This window comes from Bos taurus, chromosome 11 (genome assembly GCF_002263795.3).
Source record: "Bos taurus isolate L1 Dominette 01449 registration number 42190680 breed Hereford chromosome 11, ARS-UCD2.0, whole genome shotgun sequence".
Lineage (NCBI taxonomy): Eukaryota > Metazoa > Chordata > Mammalia > Artiodactyla > Bovidae > Bos > Bos taurus.
The window spans coordinates 59,970,514-59,985,505 of record NC_037338.1 but is presented as its reverse complement, the minus strand read 5'-3'; the positions used below and the strand labels follow the sequence as shown (position 1 = coordinate 59,985,505).

At 36.9% G+C, this 14,992-nt stretch overlaps 1 protein-coding gene across 6 annotated transcripts in view; it reads left to right on the top strand.

The window, feature by feature from the left end:
• The window catches only part of USP34 (ubiquitin specific peptidase 34), a 241,283-nt gene that overhangs the window by 115,588 nt on the left and 110,703 nt on the right, over nt 1-14,992 (top strand). For all 6 annotated transcript variants that reach the window (XR_009496463.1, XM_059891776.1, XM_059891779.1 and 3 more), the window contains 2 exons: nt 4,649-4,738; nt 6,966-7,061. Coding sequence is in view for 5 of the 6 variants with exons in the window: in XM_059891776.1 (XP_059747759.1) it covers nt 4,649-4,738; nt 6,966-7,061 (186 nt within the window). In the remaining variant the exon portion in view is untranslated. The remainder of the gene's footprint in view (nt 1-4,648; nt 4,739-6,965; nt 7,062-14,992) is intronic.

Genomic DNA, 14,992 nt, shown 5'->3' with positions numbered 1-14,992 from the left:
TAAACACAAGAATACTTTCTCCAAGCCTAGCCCCCTGTGTTTGTCATCTCTGTAGGAAAGGAGTGTTGAGAAAGGGTGTTAATAGGAAAGCTCTTCCTTATGTTGAAACAGATGGACCACGGCAACCTACTCATACACCATTTTCTGACATGTTACCCCCAAATCCCCACAGATGTCTACTTCTTGATAATGTCAATTTTTTACATACTTTACAGAGGTTTTATTTTTTTTAAATTTTCTTTGTGCTCATTTTGATTTTCTTTCTAGTTCCTCACTTGCTGTGGTTTATAGACCTTTCAGCAATTTTTTTTTTTTTTTTGCTTTTCTATGATCATATTACAGTTTATTTTACAGAATGAACTTAGCTTTCTTTTGAACAGCAGTTTTTCCTTATTACTTCTAAGGGGGCTTAGAGATCTGAAAAAGAAAAAGTCTTCCATAAATTGTCCATAATTCTGCCATTTATATGGAACCCACCATAAACGCTTTAAAACATGCAGCATGTGACATATGCACTTTTAGTCTTAGGCAGGTTGTTTTATGAGCTGTATAATGACATTTCCGTGGCGCAGGAAGTTTAAAGTTATACACAGAAACACAGAGTAGACTGGTTTGCAGAATGTTGTCATAAAATGAGAGCATGAGGTGGACAGTAACTCCCACAATGAAAAGTCCATGACTTTCCAGCTTAGAATTTGTTACTTTGGGTCAGTGAGATAAGACTGCTGTCCAGTGAGTAGGGTGGAAGTAAGGGTTGAGTTGTAATCAGCCCCTTTGATGTTTTATGTGTATTAGAAGACAGGTGTTCACATTCTGTGCTACCTAGCACAGAATCAGAATCTGTGCTACTTAGCAAGAATTGATTTGAGACTCTGGGAACCTGTCCATTTTGTGCTTTTTTTTTTTTTTTTTTTCCTATTTTGTACTAGGTAGTTTAATCCATGTGTGAAATTTTTTGCCTTAGAATACATAAGTGAAAATTCTTATACATATTAGGGATTTGTTTAGAGGTTCATATAATTAAGAAATGGATGGTACTATGTACTTTTTTTTGGTTTTGTTTCCTCTCTGTAAAGACAGTATTACATAATAGCATTTCATGTCAACTGTTGGTATATACTATAATTCAGAATGACTGAATAGCATTTTGTAGAACACACCAGTCTTCTTCAAATATGGAGTCTAGGGAAACCATCCAAATGTGACTTTTTTAATTGTGAAGCCCACCAGCAAATGTGTTCATTCTCCTGCTACTGCTAAGTCGCTTCAGTTGTGTCCGACTGTGCGACCCCATAAATGGCAGCCCACCAGGCTCCGCCGTCCCTGGGATTGTCCAGGCAAGAACACTGGAGTGGGTTGCCATTTCCTTCTCCAATGCAGGAAAGTGAAAAGTGAAAGTGAAGTTGCTTAGTTGTGTCCGACTCTTCGCGACCTCATGGACTGCGGGCAAGAGTACTGGAATGGGGTGCCATTGTCTTCTCCGGTTCATTCTCCTAAGCGTGGGTAATTCTTAGAGTCATACCACACTGTTGTTTAGTAATAAGCTTCTGGTTACAACAAAAACTTGGAATTAAGCAAAAAACCAGAGCAGTTTTAAGATGATAGCATTTTTCCTGATTCTAAACTTAGCGCAGTAGTCCCTGGGTATCTGTGGGGCACTGGTTCCTGGATTCCTCTGCAGATACCCAAATCTACAAGGGCTCAGGTCCTTCATAGACAGTAGTGTAGGACAGTCAGCTCTCTGTATCCCCAGATAAGGAACCTGTGGCTATGGAAAGCTAACTGTATCTTGTTATTCAGGACTGTTGTTCCTTTTTATCTTAAATCTGTTGTTGCCCAGGGTTGTATGTTTTCATATTTAAAATTTTCACTCTTGGGAGAATTTGTGAAATATAAGTATGAATATAATTTCTGTTTTTTGTAAGCATATCAGCAATGAAAACTATTTGGGCAAAAAAGTTGATAAGGTAACAGTTCTTCCAGGAGAAATGCTATAACATTTTTAAAAAATTTAGAAAAGTTTTATTGGAGTGTGGTTGATGCACAGTGTTGTGTAGTTTCTGCTGTACAGCATGATATGATTTTAATTGGAACAAGTTGATACATCTGTTCTTGCGAAGTTTCCATTAACATTGAAATATAAATTACTGTTATCACCAAGTAAGTTAATTATCTTCCACTGTTACCCGCTCAGAGCCTGGCATCCTGTTCTCTAATGTCAAGCATCATGTGCTTGCTTCTACATTTTATAAAATGAAATCATGTTCATTGTAGAAAACTTGGAAAGTAAATTTAAACAATTTAGACTCTTAACAGCATTGAATGCAAAAGAGGAAATAAGATTTTCAGAAAATATACAACTGTTGCACAGTATAAGACTTGCTTTAATGAGCTATGGTATATCTAGTGTGTCTGTCTGTATATTTTAAAATTTGAAATTACAGTAGGCAAATAATTTTGGAATTTGCTTCTGTGATTTTAGGTGAAATTTTCCTGTGTCCTTTTTTCATTGTGTTATCTTACTGATTTTGTGCTTATAAAGTCAAATAATGTATATGTATACATTCTAGTTTTTTATGTCTTAATTTTTGGGAAAAACTCTTCTAATGTTTCTGAAATTTTGACAGAAGATTTTAGATAAATAATCTAAAATTGAAACTGATTTCTCCTGATCCTCTATGGTCTATCTTCCTAAGCACCACTACTGTGCAACTTGCTGAAGAATATTAAAAATTTTAATATTTAAAAATATACTAAACGTTTAAGTGTTTTTAAATATTTAAAGAATCTTTACTTTGCACTTACTAGATACCAGGCATTTACTGTCTTTATTTCTTCACTGTATGCTTATTATTATTGGCCATACCTTGAGACATGGGGACCTTCTCCATCCAGAGATTGAATCTGTGTCCCTGCAGTGGAAGCCCAGTCTTAACTCTTGGACCACTGGGGAAGTCCACTGTATATTCTTACATACTAATGTCGTTTTGATCTTCTGACGTTCTCTTAGCATGCTGTCTTCTGGTAATATTTTCTTCTTTGTACTTCAGAACTGTAATATAACATTGTACATTGTTGTTCTTCTTCCTTACTTGAAAATCTTGCTTTTAAGTTCTTTGCTGGTTTGTTGTTTGTTGTTTGAGGAAATATATACTCAGCACGCACATATGCGGGAATTTTTAATGAATAAGACAGTCTGCTCACATAGAGCATATTCTAGTGGTAGCATTAAATAAAGGAATATTCATTAGGTGATGATGATGAATAAAAATTGTAAAGGAGTCAATAAAGAGGTTCGTGGAGCAGTGGGAAGGTGTTATTTAATTATTGAGTTGTCAGTGTCATTGTTTCTGTTGATACTGAGGGAACCTTAATACAGTGGGGGAAGGAGTCCTTCAAGTAGATATTTAGGTAAAGAGCATTCCAAGCATAGGCAATAGCAAAGCCCCTGAAGCAGGAATGTGCTTGTGTGTGCTGATGGAATAGCTCAAGGAGGATGGGAAGGAAAAGAGGTTACACTGATAGAAGAAATGGGGACAGATCACATGTGGCTTTGTAATCAAATTTAAGTACTTTGGATTTTATTTAGAAAGATGAAATTTTGCAGTTTCTCCTGCTTGGCGTTTGCCATGATTTTCCTCCTATTTAGAAGTGTAGCCTTGTATACTAATATTCCTGGTACTCCTCTCGAAAAGAGTAGGCATTTTTGAGGACTTATTGTACTCCATATTTGTTAGTAGGGTGCCAAATTAAAAAAAAAATAATTCTTTCATGAAGCAATACTGCTCCTAAGCTTAAAAATAAAATATTAGAGTTTGTTGTGCTTCTTTCAGGGCTCATGGAAGCAGCCTTCTTGCCTACTAGGAATTCTGGGATTTGTATATCAGTGTGTTCCCTGTCCCCCTTTTCTTCCAGAAGATAGACATACTCAGATCTTCTTGAGGTCTTTGAGTGATTTCATGTTGCCTTTTGGCTCCTTAAGGAGCCAAACCTCAAGGCTTCTTGAGGTTTATGGTGTGCTTCTGTTATTAACATTGCTCATAATGCAGTGATTGTCAGTTTAGATACAGTTTATATTAAGTGAGAGATAGGGGGAAAGTGATAATTTATGTAGTTTGAAAAGTGTTCTCTATATTTATTGTTTGTGGTCCACAAACCAGCAGTTTGAGTATCACTTGTGAGCTTATTAGAAATGCAATCCTGAACCTACCCCAGACCTACTGGATCAGAGTTGGCACTTTAAGACTAAACTTTGAGAAGCCCTGCTCTAGATAATTGACTCAACCTGCTGCTGCTTGTTTTCCTTGATTAAATCCTGAGAAACACCTATGACTGTTAAAAGAAAACTTCCATTAAAAATTTTTATATTTAAAAGCGCTTCACTTTTCTTTTATACTCAGATATTTATATAGTATATTTTACTTTAAAAGTTTTGGATTGAATTTTTTAAAACTTAGATTTCTTGCCACAGTGGATAATAAGCTGATACTTTAGAGAAAAAACTCTAATGTTTGCATAGAAGCATCTGTAAAATTCATTAATTCTTTTTGTGTTTGATTTTAAATAACTGAATTTCTGTTAAGAGCTAGAATTACTGATAGTAGTTAAAATTATTTTTTTCTATAAATATCTGTTTTTGTTATTTCAGATCAGTAGTAATTTCACTTCGTCTTCTTCCAAAACTCTTTGGTACCTTTCAGCAGTTTGGGAGCAGTTATGATACACATTGGATTACAATGTAAGTAAATAAAAGAAAGTATTCATTTTCAAGACTTTTTCCAATCATAATTCTCAGTTTTTGAGTAACTTATCAGCTGCTAATTTGTACAAGGAAAATATGAATTTTGTGTAATTCAAATGTTTTCTTAGATTTCTGAGGTGCTGTTTCTGCCACTTAGCACCATGGAGATTATATATACCCCTGCCAGTAGGAAATCTGACCTTTGTATTCATTGTAGCTTGAGAAAAATAGTGTAGCAATTAATGCTTTAATTTTCAGGTAAAGATTTTTTAGTGTGTTTGATCATGGCAAAAGACTCCTGAAGAGGATCCACATGTTGAACATTCTAGGATGCTTTTAATTTTTATCCATGATTGAAATTGGTTGTAGGCATTGCATCATGTTAGGAATAATTTTGAAACCACTGTGTTACTCTTTTACATACATAGAGAACTTATGATTAATGTTAAAGAATTCTTTCAACGATAGTGTGCTGTTGGTGTGATATTGATCTAATATTTGAGAAAATTCTGGTGAAAGTTCACTATCATGAGTATTTCATTAACCTCTGAGAATGTGTAACTTGCTTTATTCAAAATAGCCTTTTTGGAGAGATTTCAGAAACTTAAAATTTAGGAAAAATTAGACCTGTTGAAGGATTTATTTATGAAATCACGTAGGATGGAATTTTATATAATTCCTTCTCAAAACTAAGATTAGTTGGTAAGAATACTTTTCTTTCAAAATGAGTATGATTTAAAAAATTTGTAGACATCTAAAGATGGGAAGCTCCTCTGGAGAAGGGAATGGCAATCCACTCCAGTATTCTTGTCTGGAGAATTCCATGGACAGAGAAACCTGGTGGGCTATGGTCTGTGGGGTCACAAAGAGTTGGACACAAGTGAGTAACTAATACACACACAAATAAGATGAAGTTAGCTCTTCTGAGTTACAGCCCTTACTGTTTATTTTTCTTTTAATAGGGGATTGGTTTAACCTGAACCTCTATTACTGTTTTTTAAAAAGCATATTAAAAAAGCTCTTTCTTTGATTAATTTTTACAGTGTGATCCTAGTGACAGTTCTATTTGTGACTGCAAGGAGGGTCTTTGGACAGAGGAGTAGGGGAAAGCATTTAGCATTCTTTAAGTACAAGAGTAGCATGAGTTTTATTTCATTTACTCTTCTCTTAGTTTTTAAATGGCCAAATTACAAAATTCAAAAGCATTAAAGTGATTCAGTTGTAGCTCACCTGGGCAAGTTGGTATTGCAGTCATTTGAGGAGGTTTATATTAAGGAGTTACAGAGGCTAACATTCTAATGGAAATGGGAAGCTCTGAATATTCAGTTACTTATCAAGTATATTGGGGCTTCCTGGTAGCTCAGATGGTAAAGAATTGCCTGGGTTGGGAAGATCCCCTGGAGAAGGGAATGGCAACCCACTCCAGTATTCTTGCCTGGAGAATTCCATGGACAGAGGAGCCTAGTGGGCTATAGTTCATGGGGTTGCAAAGAGTTGGACACAGCTGAGTGACTAACATACTTACTTATTTATCAAGTATATTGAGTTGAAACCCTTTTAGCTTGTTTTTTGTGTACTGTGTGCTCAGTCACCAATTAATTCCTCCTCCAGGGGATCTTCCCAACCCAGGGATTGAACCAGAGTATCCTGTGTCTTCTGCATTGACTGGTGGATTTTTAACCACTGAGCCACCTATGAAACCCCTAGCTTGTTTCTTATTTAAACATAAATAAGCTCTGTTAATTCTCATGTGAGACTGGTGTCCTTTATCTTACTAGGTGGATCACTTAAAAGAACTCTGAGCTCCTGCAGTTAATTGGCATCAATAATAGCAAAAACTTGCACTTGGTGTGAGTCTGTTATATGCAGTAGCACTCAACGTTTGATTTGATATGTATTTTCTCTTAAACTCTTAGGGTCCATATTTTAAAATTGGAAATTATCTCTGATCATCTTAATAAATCTTCAGGTAACCAGCAAACTGACAGGCTGGCATGGACTGTATTGTGCTGTTTTTTTAAAAACATTAACTCATGTTAGTCATTTATTTAGCATTTGACCAGACATTTTATTCCCTACACAGAGATTGAATATTTTGAGATTTAAACACAATCATACTATAACTTCATAAAAATTAAGGTGCACTATAGTGTTTTTCTCTGTTCTAGAATAGATTTATCTCACCCTGTGCCTCTGAAATTATTTTCTCTTTTAATTGGTTCAGGTGGGCAGAAAAAGAACTGAACATGATGAAGCTTTTCTTTGATAATTTGGTATACTATATTCAAGCTGTAAGAGAAGGCAGACAAAAGCATGCATTGTAAGTATACTTTAACTAGGTAAGGTATGTGTAGTGTTGATTGTCTTTGCTTTGAAAGATAAGATAATTTTTCAGTTTTCCATTCCTTTTTTTTTGTATAATAAATATAATGAAAAATAGTTATAAAATTATAAGAGGAAGTTTCTTTTTTAATATGACTTTTGTAAGGTTATTTTAATAATGCTTAACCTTAGGGAAATACAAACTATATAACTTTAGGAGTTGATTTACCTTCACTATAGATTCTTTTCATAAGGCAGTGTTTTTAGGAATCAAAAGTAAATACTTTTTTCAGAAGTCACCAGTTTTGTATTCAGTTCAGTTCAGTCGCTCAGTCGTGTCCGACTCTTTGCGACCCCATGAATTGCAGCACGCCAGGCCTCCCTGCCCATCACCAACTCCCAGAGTTCACTCAGACTCACGTCCATCGAGTCAGTGATGCCATCCAGCCATCTCATCCTCTGTCGTCCCCTTCTTCTCCTGCCCCCAATCCCTCCCAGCATCAGAGTCTTTTCCAATGAGTCAACTCTTTGCATGAGGTGGCCAAAGTACTGGAATTTCAGCTTTAGCATCATTCCTTCCAAAGAAATCCCAGGCTGATCTCTTTCAGAATGGACTGGTTGGATCTCCTTGCAATTCAAGGGAGTCTCAAGAGTCTTCTCCAACACCACACTTCAAAAGCATCAATTCTTCAGCGCTCAGGTTGCTTCACAGTCGAACTCTCACATCCATACATGACCACTGGAAAAACCATAGCCTTGACTAGACGGACCTTTGTTGGCAAAGTAATGTCTCTGCTTTTGAATATGCTATCTAGGTTGGTCATAACTTTTCTTCACAGGAGTAAGCGTCTTTTAATTTCATGGCTGCAATCACCATCTGCAGTGATTTTTGAATCCAAAAAAATAAAGTCTGACACTGTTTCCTCTGTTTCCCCATCTATTTCCCATAAAGTGATGGGACCAGATGCCATGATCTTCGTTTTCTGAATGTTGAGTTTTAAGCCAACTTTTTTACTCTGCTCTTTCACCTTCATCAAGAGGCTTTTTAGTTCCTCTTCACTTTCTGCCATAAGGGTGTTGTCATCTGCATATCTGAGGTTATTGATATTTCTCCTGGCAATCTTGATTCCAGCTTGTGCTTCTTCCAGCCCAGCGTTTCTCATGATGTACTCTACATAGAAGTTAAATAAGTAGGGTGACAATACACAGCCTTGACGTACTCCTTTTCCTATTTGGAACCAGTCTGTTGTTCCATGTCCAGTTCTAACTGTTGCTTCCTGACCTGCATACAGATTTCTCCAGAGGCAGGTCAGGTGGTCTGGTATTCCCATCTCTTTCAGAATTTTCCTCAGTTTATTGTGATCCACACAGTCAAAGGCTTTGGCGTATTAGGGCATTGTAAATATAATATGATTTAATATTATTTTAAGTAATCCAGTTGTGCATGTGACTGGTGATAGAAGCAAAGTCTGATTTTGTAAAGAGCAATATTGCATAGGAACCTGGAATATTAAGTCCATGAATCAAGGCAAATTGGAAGTGGTCAAATAGGAGATGGCAAGAGTGAACATTGACATTTTAGGACTCAGTGAACTAAAATGGACTGGAATGGATGACTTTAACTCTGATGACCATTATATCTACTATTGTGTGTAAGAATCCCTTAGAAGAAATGGAGTAGCCATCATAGTCAACAAAAAAGTCTGAAATGCAGTACTTGGATGCAATCTCAAAAATGACAGAATGATCTCTGTTCATTTCCAAGGCAAACCACTCAATATCATGGTAATCCAAGTCTATGCTCCAACCACTAATGCTGAAGAAGCTGAAGTTGAATGGTTCTACGAAGACGTATAAGACCTTCTAGAACTAACACCCCCAAAAGATGTCCTTTTCATTATAGGGGACTGGAATGCAAAAGTAGGAAGTCAAGAAGTACCTGGAGTAACGGGCATATTTGGCCTTGGAGTACAGAATGAAGCAGGGCAAAGGCTAACAGAGTTTTGCCAAGACAACGCACTTGTCATAGCAGACACCCTCTTCCAACAACACAAGAGAAGACTCTACACATAGACATCACCAGATGGTCAGTACTGAGATCAGACTGATTATATTCTTTGCAGCCAAAGATGGAGAAGCTCTATACAGTTAGCAAAAACAAGACCAGGAGCTGACTGTGGCTCAGGTCATGAACTCTTTATTGTCAAATTCAGACTGAATTTGAAGAAAGTAGGGAAAACCACTAGACCATTCAGATATGACTGAATCAATCCCATAAGATTATACAGAGATCAGACTGATTATATTCTTTGCAGCCAAAGATGGAGAAGCTCTATACAGTTAGCAAAAACAAGACCAGGAGCTGACTGTGGCTCAGGTCATGAACTCTTTATTGTCAAATTCAGACTGAATTTGAAGAAAGTAGGGAAAACCACTAGACCATTCAGATATGACTGAATCAATCCCATAAGATTATACAGTGGAAAAATAGATTCAAGGGCTTAGATCTGATACAGTGCCTAAAGAACTATGGACGGAATTCGTGACACTGTACAGGAGGCAGTGATCAAGACCACCCCCAAGAAAAAGAAATGCAAAAAAAGCAAAATGGCATCTGAGGAGGCCTTACAAATAGCTGTGAAAAGAAGAGAAGCCAAAAGGAAAGATACTTGAATTGAATGCACCCTTTTGAGTGCACTCTGCACCCATTTGAATGCAGAGTTCCAAAGACTAGCAAGGAGTGATAAGAAAGCCTTCCTCAGTCAGTGATCAGGGCAAAGAAATAGAGGCAAACAATAGAATGGGAAAGACTAGACATCTCTTCAAGAAAATTAGAGATACTAAGGGAACGTTTCATGCAAGGATGGGCTCAATAAAGGACAGAAATGATATGGCCCTAACGGAACCAGAAGATACTAAGAAGAGGTGGCAAGAATACACAGAAGAACTACACAGAAAAGATTCATGACCCAGATAATCATGATGGTATAATCACTGACCTAGAGCCAACATCATGGAATGCAAAGTGAAGTGGGCCATAGGAAGCATCACTATGAACAAAGCTAGTGGAGGTGATGGAATTCCAGTTGAGCTATTTCAAATCCTAAAAGATGATGCTGTGAAAGTGTTGCACTTAGTATGCCAGCAAATTTGGAAAACACAACCATGACCACAGGACAGGAAGAGGTCAGTTTTCATTCCAATCCCAGAGAAAGGCAGTGCCAAAGAATGCTCAAACTACCGTACAATTGCACTCATCTCACACGCTAGCAAAGTAATGCTCAAAATTCTCCAAGCCATGCTTCAACAATATGTGAATTGTGAATTTCCAGATGTTCAAGCTGTATTTAGAAAAGGCAGAGTAACCAGAGATCAAATTGCCAACATCCATTGGCAAGAGAGTTCCAGAAAAACATTTATTTCTGTTTTATTGAATATACCAAAGCCTTTGACCTTGTGGATCATAACAAACCCTGGAAAATTCTTAAAGAGATGGGAATACCAGACCACCTGACCTGCCTCTTGAGAAATCTGTATGCAGGTCAAGAAGCAACAGTTAGAACTGGATATGGAACAATGGACTGATTCCAAATCAGGAAAGGAGTACGTCATGGCTGTATATTGTCACCTTGCTTATTTAACTAAATTATATGCAGAGTACATCATGAGAAACACTGGGCTAGAGGGAAGCACAGGCTGAAATCAAGATTGCTGGGAGAAATATCAATAACCTCAGATCCTCAGATGATAGCACCCTTATGGCAGAAAATGAAGAACTAAACAACCTCTTGATGAAACGAAAGAAGAGTGTGAAAAAGTTGGCTTAAAGCTTAACATTGAGAAAACTAAGATCATAACATTTGGTCCCATCACTTCATGGCAAATAGATGGGGAAACAGTGGCAGACTTTATTTTCTTGGGATCCAAAATCACTGCAGATGGTGACTGCAGCCATGAAATTAAAAGATGCTTACCTCCTTGGAAGAAAAGTCATGGCTAACCTAGGGATCATATTAAAAAGCAGAGACGTTACTTTGCCAACAAAGGTCTATCTAGTCAAAGATATGGTTTTTCCAGTAGTCATTTATGGATGTGAGAGTTGGACTACAGGGACAGCTGAGCCCCAAAGAACTGATGTTTTTGAACTGTGGTGTTGGAGAAGACTCTTGAGGGACCCTTGGACTGCAAGGAGATCCAATCAGTCCATCCTAAAGGAAATCAGTCCTGAATGTTCATTGGAAGGACTGATTCTGAAGGTGAAACTCCAATACTTTGGCCACCTGATGCGAAGAACTGACTCAGTGGAAAAGACCCTGATGCTGGGAAATATTGAAGGTAGGAGGAGAAGGGGATGATAGAGGATGAGATGGTTGATTGGCATCACTGACTTAATGGAAATGAGTGTGAGTAAACTCCAGGAGTTGGTGATCAATGTGGAGGCCTGGTGTGTTGCGATTCATGGGGTTGCAAAGAGTCGGACACGACTGAGTGAACTGAACTGAATAATATTTAATATTTAATAATATAAATGTTTACTTCTGAAAAAATGTTTTATCATAGAATTAATTTAAACCATTTTCCTTCATTATTATAGTTATATACTAGTATTTATTACGTGAAAATGGAAATTGTTATGGTACAGATGGTTAATATTTTATAATTAAAAATATTGTCTGGATATATTGAAGTGCCTTTGTGTAAGTATTAGTAGAAGTTGATTAGTTGTATAGCTGTGTTTAAAGTTTCTTATAAAGGGAGATTCCTGCATAGATGAAATCATGTAGAATTCAGAAAGCTTCTACTTGTGAGTCAGTGGAAACTGATAGTTATGGAAACCACCATGTCCGTAAATAAGAAAAATATACACAGTATTTATTGAGAAAACATCTTCATAGAAAAGTTTCATGTAGATAACGGATCAGATAGTAGCAGTTTTCAGAAAAGCTATGGGTTTTTAAGGCATGCTTGTTCACCTCCAAAAATGAAATCATGTCCACCTTCTTCCTCCTACCACCCCCCATTAGTTATTTCTCCAAAATTTACTTTGCTTTTCAGTGTACTGCCATCCTCCAGGTCATCTAAAACTTGGGGCCCTTTTTGTATATGTGTATTTCGAATCATGAATAATGGTGGTGGTGGTGATAAAAATAGCCAGTATTCATTGATAGTTGCTATGTGCTGGATACGTTTTAAGTATTAATTTCAAGGTACACAACAACTAATTTGAAGTAGGAACCGTCATTTTAAAAGTTAGAACAGGAACTTTCCTGGCAGTTCAGTGATTAAGACTCTGCGGTTCACAAGTGGACATGCCCACAAACACTGTTCCAGTTCTTTAACCAACCTTTGGATCAATTTTCTTCCCTCAGCCTCCCCCATAATTGTTAATTACTCATGCTTATGAATTGCAGAAGGCATTAATGATACTTTTAGAAAGCACATGGGCCCGAGAATCACACAGATCTGGGTTTAGGTTATGAATCTATTGTTTGACCTTATTTCAGTTACTTAATGCTCTAATTTCTAATTATTTAGTGTATGAGTTTTTTTTTTTTAAGAATAAATAAATTAGTAAGCTGTTTCTGGCACATAGTAGGTCATGTATAAATTGTAGTTATGTCACTAAAATAAACTATGGTATATAACAGGCAAGAAACTTGACTCCTACCCTCATTTAGACTCTTCGCTGAATAAAAAATAAATTGTAGTTTATTCTGTCTAGTATTTGGGCCCTCTAAAATCTAAATCAACTAACCTTTCTTGTTTTGTTGTTCAATGATTTTTTTTCTTTTAGAAATTGTTCTTTATGCTTGTTAAATTATTTCTGAGATATTTCCTTAAATTTATTCTTTTCTGTAACTTGGCTTACAAACTTACCTCTGTAAAGGTGCATTCTCTTTAAATCCTTTAAAAATTCTAAGTATTCTTCATAGTCTGTCCTCTTTCATTTTTTCTTCTTGAAGCAGAGGTAAAGATTATTGCCTTCTGAATCTGTATCTCCATACATTTTCTATAGTAGCCTTAAAATCAACAAGGAGCAGGAGTAAAACCACACTGACCAGCATTTTTAGAAGGCAGAATTCAAATTAACCTGTCAACAAAGAAACATTTAAATTGCAAGAGAGCTCCCATTGGAAACAAAGCCTGTGGGCTTGAAGAGCAGGGACACGAACTTAACAGAGGGGCATCGCAGACTCAGATGAATCATACTCAGAAAGAAAAAGTCCAACATTAAGTGCCAGAAAATGAACACATGTCTGACACTTGGTTATTGACAGCATTGGCAACAGTGAAGTTGCTTACTTTGTTAGTGGAGCCAGAAGTAGAGCCTCATAGCATTGATGCCTGTATTTTTTGTTTTTTGTTTTTTAAAGAAGCATTGCTTATGTGGTACTGTTTGGAGATGAGTATAAGTTTTACACTTTCCTAGGGTATGCCAGAGTATCCTTCCAGTCCTCTAGTCTGCTTTGTTACCTGACATTTTAAGAGAATAAAATCTTAGAAGAGAGAGCTGTCTGGACTAATTTGGCGTAATCCGCTTGTTTCTTCAGGGTGAAAACTGAGTTGTACGTTTGTTGCTCTTTGATAAAGCATACTGGTTTCATAAGTTTGTGGCACATTACTTTCCATTTGTTCAGTGGAGATTATAGTAGGCAAGTTCTAAGATTTTTACATAGGACAAAAAGATTCTTGTTGCATTAAAGATAACATTTCATTTAATAAATGGACATAGTATATATTCCTTGAATACAGTTGCCTCTAGAGAAAACCCTGTGCCAACATTTAGGCTGTAAAGAGATTAATTTTTTTAAGGTGGCAGTTTTTCACTAGAGTTTTATGCCTGTGGTGAGACTGTTTTTGTCCTGTATTTTCTGTAATATTGGGAGCCATGGACAAGCCCAGGAGAGTTTATCAGTATTGATAACACTTTTGGTTTGCATCCCAGGAAATTTCCTGGCTGGTGATTTCATCAGCCAGTGGGATTCTAACAGAGCAGGCAAGAGTCCTTTGAAATGTGGAGCCAGTGGCACTACGGTGAAAGTGGAAGAAAGAAGGACAAAGGGACTTGTCCCTACCTTCTAAAGTTATAGGTCCCTTTACTCTCAGGGAAGGAAGTATTCAGAAAGTAAAGGCACTTTGTAAAGGACAAGGCATTATTCCTGTTTTATTCCCCATCCTCAGGCTCAGATAAGTGTAGTAATTTACTTAAAATCGCAGAACTGATGTATGATAGAACTCGTATTTGAACTTATACTCCAAAGTCTCTGCTACAAAATCTGCCCTATTGGTAAAAGGATGAAAACTGTTAAGAGAAGGTCTTGAATTTAATCTGAATAGTGTTCTAGTCTGTGAGTTGCTTACGGTATTCCACCCCACCACACCCCCAATTCCCAGCCAGCTTGACACAAGTACTTTGAACTTCGGAAAGGACACTGCAACAATAATGAAGCAAATATTATCTTTACTTTGCCAGTGTTAATATGAGACAGTAAAGAAAAATTAAGATATATCAAGCAAACTCAATCTGTAGGAAAGCTTAACTTTAAACTTCAGTAGCAAATCTAGTGTAATTTTTGAAACCAGCTAACTTTAGGAAGCTTTTAGAATTTTGCACCTGCTTACGGATATTTAGAAATTGAATTAAGAGACTCTATCTGCAAACTGGGATATAGATCATAGCTCAGAGTGGCTGCTCTCTTTTGTTGGCATGGTAATTTGGGCAATTCATCCCCAGCCAGCCTTTTGAGTTGTAACATAAAAACTCTTCATTGATTCAGTCTCGTTGATTCAGGTGCTTGTGGGAACTAGAATGTTGTGATATCACAGTCACAGTTCAGTGTGCAGTGTACAGAGCTGCTACAGGAATCCTAAAATGCAAATCTGATCACTACCCCTTTTCTTTCGCCAGCATCCTTCACCAGATAAGTG